Source organism: Oryzias melastigma, linkage group LG14, assembly GCF_002922805.2.
Source record: "Oryzias melastigma strain HK-1 linkage group LG14, ASM292280v2, whole genome shotgun sequence".
NCBI classification, from domain to species: Eukaryota; Metazoa; Chordata; class Actinopteri; order Beloniformes; family Adrianichthyidae; genus Oryzias; species Oryzias melastigma.
The window spans coordinates 13,797,075-13,808,556 of record NC_050525.1 but is presented as its reverse complement, the minus strand read 5'-3'; the positions used below and the strand labels follow the sequence as shown (position 1 = coordinate 13,808,556).

The 11,482-nt window shown below is 39.9% G+C and overlaps 1 protein-coding gene across 5 annotated transcripts in view; it reads left to right on the top strand.

Moving 5' to 3' along the window:
- Nucleotides 1-11,227, top strand: part of LOC112142280 (disks large homolog 4) — an 89,945-nt gene extending 78,718 nt beyond the window's left edge. For all 5 annotated transcript variants that reach the window (XM_024265566.2, XM_024265582.2, XM_024265556.2 and 2 more), the window contains 14 exons: nt 299-443; nt 1,583-1,718; nt 1,822-1,978; nt 2,056-2,158; nt 2,555-2,669; nt 3,034-3,210; nt 3,310-3,352; nt 3,430-3,460; nt 5,536-5,586; nt 5,700-5,801; nt 5,946-6,118; nt 6,931-7,043; nt 7,175-7,266; nt 10,797-11,227. In XM_024265566.2, coding sequence (XP_024121334.1) covers nt 299-443; nt 1,583-1,718; nt 1,822-1,978; nt 2,056-2,158; nt 2,555-2,669; nt 3,034-3,210; nt 3,310-3,352; nt 3,430-3,460; nt 5,536-5,586; nt 5,700-5,801; nt 5,946-6,118; nt 6,931-7,043; nt 7,175-7,266; nt 10,797-10,903 — 1,545 coding nt within the window. In that variant the 3' untranslated portion in view covers nt 10,904-11,227. The remainder of the gene's footprint in view (nt 1-298; nt 444-1,582; nt 1,719-1,821; nt 1,979-2,055; nt 2,159-2,554; nt 2,670-3,033; nt 3,211-3,309; nt 3,353-3,429; nt 3,461-5,535; nt 5,587-5,699; nt 5,802-5,945; nt 6,119-6,930; nt 7,044-7,174; nt 7,267-10,796) is intronic.
- Nucleotides 11,228-11,482: the final 255 nt, after the last annotated feature.

Genomic DNA, 11,482 nt, shown 5'->3' with positions numbered 1-11,482 from the left:
TGAGCCAAAATATGTGGCGATATATGCTGATCGTCACAACAGGTTAAATAAAGCTTCAATTTAGAGAGAAAGTTCACATCTTAGTGCTTGTTTTTGTCCAGAAGATGACACAAAAGTTTGCTTTAAAGAAGCCTGCGCAGTGATATAGAACACTTGTGACCGGAACTTCTTTTTTCCCTTTTTAATCCATACCCAGCAATCAGCCAATCAGAATTGAATATTCAACCGGACTATGGTATATGGAAAAGATAATGAATTCTGTTTGTTAATAATCCAGCTGTGTGTCTTTGTTTACCAGGTAAACAATGTGTGTTTGGAGGATGTGATGCACGAGGATGCGGTGGGGGCTCTGAAAAACACAGCCGAGGTGGTGTACCTCAGGGTGGCCAAGCCCAACAACCTCTTCCTAACCAACTCCTACAACCCTCCAGACCTCACCAGCAGTAAGCTTTCATTTATGTTTTCTTGAGCCGCTTTGACTAAACAGTAAGCAAAAAGTAAATCAAAAAGAACAAGACTAAAACCACAAATGAGATCAATGAAACTTCTGGAAACTTTGGAGCATTTAGACCAACCAGACCTCCAGAAAGGCTTTTCAGACGGGCAGATCACTCCATCTGACCACGTATGGTAATTAATCAAGTTTCTCAGCAGTTGAGTGACCCTTTCAAAGTAAAGTGCAGATGAAAACACATTTGTTGACATCAAAATGTATTTAATATTTTTATTTTTTTTTACATTTGTTGTTGCAGTAAATCTCAATTCAAGCTATTAGGGCAGAACTGTCAAAGCCAATCGGGCCGAACATGATAAATATTTATTGAACACACCAAAACTAACATTTAAAAACTTTAAAAACTTAACTTTTTAACATTAATATGAATAAAAATATGAATAAATCAACTTAAACCTTAAATAACTTTTAATATTTTAGTCTCCATAAAAACATATTGTCAAAATTATACAAGCTAGAAATAAGCGCAAGATAATGTCGGGCCGTTAATAACAATAAAATAAAATGATCTGGATGGCCGGACGTAATTACCCAGGGGGCCAGATCCGGCCCGCGGGCCTTGACTTTGACTTATGTATATTAGGGGTTTTATTCTCCATCCATCCATCCATGAACACACTTGATTACCTTCTGGGTCATGGGGCTGCTGGAGCCTATCCCTTCTGATGGACAGTTTGCCAGTCTGTCTCAGGGCCACTGATTTATTTCTCAAATTTGCAAAACTGTGCCAAAGAAACTAAAAAAGGCAGTGAGCTGCAAGCGAGTTTAAAATTTTACTGAATGGTTAGACAAAAACGTTTTCTTTCATTTCAGAACAGTCTCCAAATCTCTCCATTATTTAAGAGACTCTGAACAAGAAATACTTGATGTATTCAGGACTGTTTTTCCTCATGCCTGTCTTACAAAACAGGCTCAAATCTTCCTGTGGAAAAGTATTTCCTGCCTTCAAAAAGAACAGCTCTAATAACAATGCTCTGAATGGAACTTTATGTTTTTTTTACTCAGTGCTGAACAAGTACCGGATAAAATAATTGCCCCAAAATCAGAAAATGTCTCGTGTTCTTTCAGCATATTCCCATATGGACACTGAACTCAGCCACCCCAATTATCTTGGATCCGATTACCCACAAGCCCTCACTCCAACCTCGCCAAGTCGGTTTTCTCCTGTTCTGCATGGCTTGATGGGAGACGATGACATCCCGAGGTGAGGATTATTGTTTAAAACATTTCCAGGCATAATGACACATGTTTGCATGTTTTTAGCATTGGTATCAGTGCTTCCAACTCTCCTCTTTTCAATGTTTCAGAGAACCTCGCCGGATTTTGATCCACAGAGGCTCCACAGGTCTGGGATTCAACATTGTTGGAGGTGAGGATGGAGAGGGCATCTTCATCTCCTTCATCCTGGCTGGAGGGCCAGCAGACCTCAGCGGGGAACTTCACAAAGGCGATCAGATCCTCAGTGTAAGAGCCCTTTGACTCAGCTGTTTCAGTGCTTTAGCTGTGGTCATAAACACTCCTCCTTCGTGCGTGTGCGACAGGTAAACGGCGTGGATCTGCGTATGGCCACACACGAGCAGGCCGCTGCCGCACTGAAGAACGCGGGCCAGACTGTAACCATCGTCGCTCAGTACAGACCAGATGGTACAACCGCAGACTCTGCATATGTGCTTACACATTAAGAGAATTTTAAAAAGCTGTTTCCTGTCAATAACTGTGCCAACATGTCTTTTACACTCCACTGAAAACTGGCTTCAATATCTAATGGTTTTTTTTTGCAGATTTTTTTTTTCTTTTGGGTTTCATCCCATAGAGTCAGATTTTCAAAATAAAGTTCATGTTTGAAATGAATAAACACTACCCTTTTTTCTGTTTTTACAACCAAACTGTAATTATTTTCTTTTGTGAAATTAAAAAAAATGCTTTAAAATATATATATTTTTTATAACCAATATGATCATGATTGCTATGCATCATGATCAATTAAAGTGTGAAATTTAAGACTTGTTGGCCTAAATGTTTGTGTTTTCTCTGCTTCAGAGTACAGCCGCTTTGAGGCAAAAATCCACGACCTGAGGGAACAGCTAATGAACAGCAGCATGGGCTCTGGAACGACAACTTTGAGGAGTAACCCAAAGAGAGGCTTCTATATCAGGTCTCACACCGCAAACGAAAACACAGTCATTCCAGTACAGCAGCCATTAAATAATCCATGACTTCTGGAGGGAGAAGTCCACAACTGGTGGACCGTTTCATTTCTGCTCACTTCTAGTTAAATGGAAGTTAAATGTTTAAATGTATATAAAAGAATTGCATCAATTTAGTTAAAAAAACTGTTTTAAGGATGGCATGTAGTTTACTTAACGCCCTTTAGGGTGCGCCAGTGAGTCACACATTTTTAAGCCAAAAAAATAGTAATAAAGAGGTTTAGAATGTGATATTTGGGAGCAGTGATGTAACATTTTTGCTGTTAAGGATGCTTGTAAATGAAAAAAAATGTATTTTTTTCTATGTCTCAGGGCTCTTTTTGACTATGACAAGACGGCAGACTGTGGCTTCCTCAGCCAGGCTCTAAGTTTTAGGTTCGGAGACGTGCTGCATGTGTTAGACTGTGGGGATGAAGAGTGGTGGCAGGCTCGTAGGGTCAGCCCCCAGAACGAGGCCGAAGAAGTCGGCTTCATTCCCAGCAAGCACAGGTACAGCTCAGTTTTCCTAGAAAAAAAATAATAGTCACATCTCAATATAGTTACATTTGCTGTGATTGTTTTGTGATTCCTTCTTGTCCCTGTTTACAGAGTGGAAAGAAAAGACTGGTCCCGCGGGAACACCAAAGAGAGGGTATGTTTGTTTCCTGACATGCTCCTGCTCCAAACTGTCCTTCTGTGTGTAAATCTGACATCTTCTCTTTGTTGCAGGATCATGGTCGAGACAGCTTGAGCACTCAAGGTGATGAATCTAAGCAAAACTCTAAAATAAAGGATCTTAAAATCTCAGAGTGGGAGTGGAACCACTTTTCCACCCTAAAATGAATGCAAAAAATGTTAACCGGGCATGCGACACACTTTTTTTTTAGCCTGTTTAGTCCATGGTGTTCACTCTGGACAAGCAGGGAGGGGCTTCTCCTTCCTCTTCTTCTTTTTCAACTGTTTACTAGCACAAACTACAGTTGGGCCGAATTCTTCTTTTACTCCTACAGCTTCTCCCTACGCCTATGTTCATCCCTCCAAATGGAGAGAAATGGAAAAATAGTGTCTTTGAATTCGGACTGCACTAGTTCGATGACATCATCCATAGTCGCCGGTCAGCTATACTAGCGCGCAGCAATTGTAAAATACATAACGTCAATTTTATAACTTCAAAAAGTCCTGCAAAAACAAGTCATAACTCACATTTAAAAGTACACTTCTGTGCTTCAGACCACACCCACATAAAGAAATGAGCTTCTCCTCAGCGCGATGCGGCTCACCATACCGGCGGAGGGATACAGAACTCCACGTCCCTTCGCTCTGCCCTTAAAAAACTATTTCAGACACCCCTATCACTTCAAATGCCCCCACAATTGAAGGGAAACCAGAAGGGTAGGGGGAAAATTTGCATTCTGCCTTGAACAAGACTTGGTACAAAATGTCAAAGCGGTTCAAATCTTCAAGAGTCTTGCTCTAGGTTTTTACTTACACAGCTCGATTCCGATATAAGGAAGACTTGGTGTAATAGAATTTCATCCAGGCACAAAAAGGCCATTATTAGTTTCTTCTCTATGATCAGTTTTCAAACGGTTGGAGATTCTGTGAAGTAAACGTTAATATGCCCCTACAAAATCCGAGTCACCGATTGGTCAAAGTTTGACCTGGTTTAACTTTCAACACACATTCAATCGCCACACATTTTTGTAAGTAGAGCCCAAAAACGGTTGTAGAAACTTGATTCATGACACTAGAATGCAAAAGTTTTGAATACGGAAGCCCGAAATTTACATTGATATTTTATTGTAAATGATTATTTGAACGTGTGTTCCCAAAGGGGGTGTGAATGTAGCTATAGACTGCAATTACTTAGATTTGGAGAAAAGCCCATTTTCTCTGCAGCATACTTTTGTAGTTTTTAAGTACTAAGAGGTTCAAATTTTTCTCATTTTGCCCATTTTCATTATATATCTGGCTCTAAACGCCATTTCTTCTGCCTTCGTCACAACTGCCCTTATGGATGGATGTGGGGCGCGCAGGTCATAGACCTCTTTGTGAGATCGTAGAGGGGAAATGTTAGTGCGCATTTTTTACTACCTCCCTGCAGTGGGTGACAGGTTGTGGCAAACACTTAAACAACACGCAAGAGTAAGTAAAGGTGAAGTAGGTGATACGCAGGTATGCCATACAGATTTATTTTTTCAATCCCCCTGAACCATGTGGAGCTTATTAGTACTGTTTACATGATAAGTGTGCACCCCTGGACTGTTGGAAATTAGACAATAGGAGTGTAGTGTGAGCACTTATGGATTTCGTACACACTCCAAGCGTGCAGAAGTTGCGATCAGAAAGGAGCCAGTACCCCCACCTTGATAACGATCAGAGTTTACTGTAAGGGCGCCACACGACAGCATCACCCGTACCTCATCAGTGCGTGTAACTTGTGTTTGCCTGTCAAGTACTTCATGATACACACAAAGGACAATGGAACGTTCCATTTTTGTGATGTCCCTTGAGGTGGCCACATAAGTATGTTAGCCCTTACAAGTAAGACTTAAAACAGTCTGATATCAAGGATATTGATTAAATGATAAAAAGGCTTGCCATACTGAAGCCACAATAGAACATGCTGCCACAACAACCCTCTATTGAACCCAAAACCTTACCAATATGTGACTAACACATTTGTTAAAAGCTTAAATAATGGATTTGCTTTAACTTGTCATAAGTCAAATACAGTCATATTCATATAGATTAATGAGATTGTAAAGTTGCAAATATAAAACCTAAATAGTTACTATGAACATGTGACTAAATGCATCTGCATTCTGCCAACAGGGAGAGATAAGAAAATGTCACAAAGTTATGAGACGGTCACTCAAGTGGAAGGTAAGGCTGTGGAGTGAACTGTTTGAAACTCCATTTCAGCATCAAATAAAATGAGGATTTCTCTTTTGTGGCTAATCCTGTTCTCTCTTTGTTCTTTTTTCCCTGGTGATAAGTGCATTATGCGAGGCCCATTATCATTCTGGGTCCGGTGAAGGACAGGATAAATGACGACCTGTTGTCTGAGTTCCCCGATAAGTTTGGATCTTGCGTCCCTCGTGAGTAATTGTGCTGTCACTCACGGAGACGGACCTGTTTCTCACTTTTTAATTTGCTGCCAGCTGCCGCAGTTTGAGCATATTTTTGACATCTGCTATAGCATGAGCAAAATGTACAATCCAGTTTTTTTCTGTGTTTGACAGATACTACGAGGCCCAAAAGGGACTATGAAGTGGATGGGAGAGACTACCATTTTGTGTCGTCACGGGAACAGATGGAGAAAGATATCCAAAGCCATAGATTCATAGAGGCTGGCCAGTACAACAGTCACCTGTACGGCACCAGCGTTCAGAGTGTCCGAGAGGTGGCTGAACAGGTGCCTAACCGATTTATTGACTCAAAGCTATCTGTATGTGTCATGAATTACTGCTTCAAAACACACATTTTATCACTGCTAAAATACTCAATTAATTAATTATCAATTATTTTTTTAAATATATTTCCATCAAAACCAACTTTAAGTAACACAAACTGAAGAAATCTGTCAAACAGGTGGAGACCCAGGTGCAGCAAAAACTCCATCTGACAATTGAGTCAATCCAAAGCAGAATTAAAAAAAAACATTAAAAGAGAGAAAAATGCCAAAATAAACAAACTAGAAATTAAATCAACAACAGAGAGGTGGAGGACTTCCAAACAACACAAAGGAAGAGGATCGTTAAATACAAGAAATACAAATAAGCAAGTGCAAGCAGCTGTGAGTGGGCGGGGCCTCTGGGAGGATTCACAGCCTGCTTGTACTAAAACCAGAAAAAACAATTTCTTTAGTAATATTATGAATCCTTACATTAAAAAGCAACTAGAAGCATTGTTTTTGCCTGCGAAAATACAAAAAAGTATTACAAAATCAATTGGTTTAAAGGAATCAAGACTGATTTTATAAATAAAAACTACGTTATATTTACCTGGGTGGGTTAAAGCTGTCCGATGGGGGTTTAACATCTATTTTTTTATTTAACTAGTTAAATGAAAAGTTTGATTTGAGTATTATTTATGTATCTGTTTTAACAGCTGCAAAACTATTCTATTGTACTCCAAATAACATTTTTTAGTGTTACATGATCATATTTTCTTATTTTTTCAATGAAAAGTGTTGTCTTTTCTGTCCTTGCATGTTTGCACCTGCAGCAGGGGAAACATTGCATCCTAGATGTCTCTGCCAACGCCGTCCGCAGACTACAAGCAGCTCAGCTGCATCCCATTGCCATCTTTGTCCGACCCAAATCCCTGGAGAATGTTCTGTACGTACTGGAACAAGTTTTCTAAATGCTGAATGTTAAACATTTGCTTGGCAAAAGATATGTAGTTACCCTAAGTTTGGAAACAATAAATGAAAGAATGGCAATCTTATTAAATGAATTTGTGTGAACAGAGAAATCAACACTCGTCTGACAGAAGAGCAGGCCAGGAAAGGGATGGATCGAGCTCTCAAACTAGAACAAGACTTCCTGGAGTGTTTTACAGGTGAGAGCATCATATCAAGTCGGACAGTTGTTGATGCATTCAGTGCTCTGATATTTCCACAGGCAAAGTCACACATTTTAATCTTTATGTAAATTTCTAAACAAAAAAAAATATGCCAAAAAAAATCTTTTACTGTAAGGTATCGTAGCACAGGTGAAAAAATGAAGCGAAAAGCACCTGCAGTGCAATGTTTATTAATGTTTTAGTACCGAAAATACAAAAAAGCAACGTAAAATGTGAGTTTCTTCTCTTGAGTATCAACCTGACATAAATTTATGTTCACTCTGCATCTTCTCTCTCCACGAGTTCCTATAGTAACAAAGAACCATATTATTTAGAAACTTAATTCGCTCCATTTCAGTCAGCTAAATGAAAATAAAATCCACCCTTGCCTTGTGTCATTTCTTCCTTACAGCTGCTATTGTTGACACACTACACAGTGCATGTGACGTGCGCTCTTGGCAGTGGGAGGCTCCTATGAGGACTTAGAGGTTTTTTAAGGGGAATAAAATGTCCTGGCCAGCAAAACAAAAATGCTCTTGTTCCCACAGCTGTATGCGCAAGACAAAATGTCTTACTTTGTCATCAAGCTTAAATCCACACTGACCCTTCACATGAACTTGGAAAACTAAATCTTTGGGTAGACTGAGAGGAAAAAAGAACACATTGGGACTGTTATTTTTTTACTAGACTGAGGCCACATTTTCTGCCTCATACCTTCACTGCTTTGTTGAAGGGTTGTCAAGGATGATGTAAAAGTGTATTAATCACTCAAGAAAATTAATTAAATATAGGAATTCAGTGTACATAGTATTAATCTCACACATGGCGATGCTTTGGAGTCACCTGAAACCAAAAAATATTTTACATTTTTGTTTAAGTGGAGGGATGAAATGTTGATGTCTCACTTGATTAAATTTTCTTTTAAAATTATTAAAAAAAATAAAAATAAAAAAATAGCAAAAAAAAAGTTAATGCACAACATCACATACTGTATTTTTATACAGTAATAAATCAGTAATAAAACAGTAGTTAACATGATCTTATAAAATTTTTCTAATGATAGATAACATATAAAAAGTAAATTAAGCTTAAAATTGAATTTCTTAATATTTTTTTAATTGAAATTGTTGTGAATCAGGAGCAGTCATAAAAATGCAGTCGGAAAAACAATGTAGCTGTGACGTAAAAGCTACAAGCTCCCCGTTCTGCTCCATTGCGATACAGACAAATAAATCCATTAACGTCTTTGTTTTCCTCGTTTGAGCTGGCATCTTGCTCAAAACTGTACGACTGGATAGCTCGGATATTGTTCACCAGTAAGTGTAAACAGATGGATGATGGGGAAACGTGGTAGGCTTACTCTACGCCAACAGTCCGGCCCATGATCAGAGGCGAATTTCTGCTGAAATACTGCCGCTCTATAGAAACTATGTCTAAAGGTGCATTTACACCGAATGCAAATCCGTGTCGGAGGCGGCCAGTTTCAATGTTAATCAATGGAACAGATGCGACATGAGGCGATCTGAAGTCCAACGGCGCAATTTGAGTGGTGATCGCGGTGCGAAGATCTGTCAGCAGCTCGATTTGAGCGACGAGTCGGAAATTGGGTGACGTAACCAGAAATTAAATATCTGAAGTTTGACAGGTCGCTGTGTCGCATCTACCAATCAGGAACTCAGCTTTGGGCACGTGGCATTTTCAGTGTATCGATCAGCGGGTAAAATACTAGTTAAATACAGGCGTTTTGTTCTGAACTTCCATCTTTTTCCGTAACCCACTGGAGCCGCAGGTTTGCAAAGCTTATCCATCTATTTTGGGGCAAAGGCGGAATACTCTCTGGACAGATCGGCGGCTTTCACTCACGCGGTGGAGCTCACTCACTCCATATACAGAGATCCGCTGCGAGGTGCGAAGGATACCGGCTCGGGCCTCATTGAGACGTTAAAAAAAAGGAAAAAGTTCTCTGAATTTTATTTTTTTCCCTCAGGGTAAAACTAGACAATGAGCCTTCAAGCTCAGCCACAGAGACACAGAAACACCGTGGAAGCAGCTGTCATACAGACACAGCCCTTGTACAAGAAACATCTTTTATTAATATTCATAACCCAAACATGGAGACATGACTACTTATGTTTTGTAGAACTTTTCACAATAAATGAACCCTATTCCTCGACATCATATGTGTACCCACAGATACTGTTCCTTATAGCAATCATCCTAAAAACAATAGCTGGCAGCTCCTCCCACATGCAGCCACAGTGTCAAACTCAGGAACACATTTTTTGACAGTCGATAAGCACTCTTTTGTAACAAAAGAGGGGCGGGGCACGCAAATTTGTTGCACAAGTTGCGTTTGGTGTGAGTGCACCTTTAGAAAACAGCAGTTTTTTATTTTGGCTTAACAAAATATAAAAGACCACTGGTAATGCTTTTAAAATAGATCAAAAGATGATCTGTGTGGGACTTTAAGGAAAAGAAAAAAATGCAATTTTCTCATTGAAGCTCTTATTAAAAATGCATCACATGACTATAATGAAAAAAGGAAAAGATAAGCTCTTATTTTTCCTTAAACTTGTTTTTTCTCGTGCCAAGTTCCATTAGTTTTTGTAAACTATATAAAGGAAAAGAAAAGGAAACAATGTGTTGGTGCCTCACATCAAACATTTATAGTCTGGCTTCATTGGTCCACATGTTGTTTTAAAGCTTTCTCAGCCTCTCACGTTTTTGTAAAAAGCTGAAGACAGACAGCAGTGTGCTGTTTGGGATGCAGTAATTTTTAATTCAGTCCCCCAGTTTCACCGCTCACAGAGATAAATTATCGGATGGTCTATTTTTAGGACATCTTATTATGTTTTAGGTCATATTTAAGCAGTTCACCAGCTTGGGCCTTAAATAATGGCAGCACCAGAAAACAAATACAGAATTATGCTTTGAACATTCTGACAACCCATTGTTCACATTTTCAGATCATGCCTTATTTATTTATTCACACTTCATGACCTGATGCTGTGTTCCTTTCAAATTTGCTCTCTTATTGATGCATTTTTACAGATATTTTGCCAGTAAAAAACACTTTGCAATCTTCCTCTGGAATAATAAGCCCCTCGCAGCATATCTGAGGGAGTTAAAGGCAGTAAAACAGTTCTGTTTTGGGGGAACTTGGAGCATTTTAGCATTTTAAAGACATAATTAGGGCAGATCTCAGCAGCAGACAGAAAATGAAAGCCAGGTCTCCATGCAAATCTGGTACTGTTTTGTTTCCAACAAGCTGTGAACAGCTGCACTCTATGGCATCTTATCAAACACTGGAGGAATAAATATGTGGGAGAAAGTGTGTTAATATTTACATAAAGGAAATGTGGCGAGGTCTTGATGTTTCATAAAATAATGCTGATTACTGGTTGTTTGCTACACTGTACACATCTGATCAACACTCTTTTCATCTTACGCTTCCATGTTTCCACCTCCTATGGTCTATCCGCCCCTTTTTTTTCTGATGTTTCCTCCTCCTTTGTCTCCTGCTGCAGCTGTCGTGGAAGGGGACAGCTTTGAAGAGGTATATCACAAAGTAAAGACAGTGGTTGAGGAACAGTCGGGGCCTTACATCTGGATCCCAACCCGGGAAAGGCTGTGATGCTGCCTCCGCCCCCCCAAAACGCCGCTCCCTCACAGCCACCGACACCGCCCGTCCCCTCCCTCACAGCCAAGCCAGCCTCGCCTGTCTGTCTGTCTGTCTGTCCTACGGCAACGTCAGAGCTTTGGCAAATCACTGCAAAACTAAAAGGCCAACACAGGAAGCGACTCAGCGAGGCAAAGACAGATACCAAAAAAAAGAAAAAAAAGACTCGGCGCAGATGTGAACACAGTGAAAAGATCTGATCAGTATTCCACATAGATGAAGCAGGACTGAACACTGAAGCCCTGAACACACTTAGCATTAAATGCACCTTTGATACGAGCTATGATTGCATCTAAAACTGGGGGAAACGTCCGAAAACGCTTTAGTGATGCTAAATAACCTGTATGTGTGTGTGGGTGTGTACGTTTGCGTGGTTTTATGCATATTTAGAAGCATCTGCATTTTCCCACCAGATCAACAACAAACGACGAAGTGAACTAAACACACAGGGGGGCTTGCTGTTGCAGGTTCTCCACACCGTCTAGATTTTTGTCTGGACGACAGGCAGCTTGAAAGTAAGCAGGGCGTGTGGGG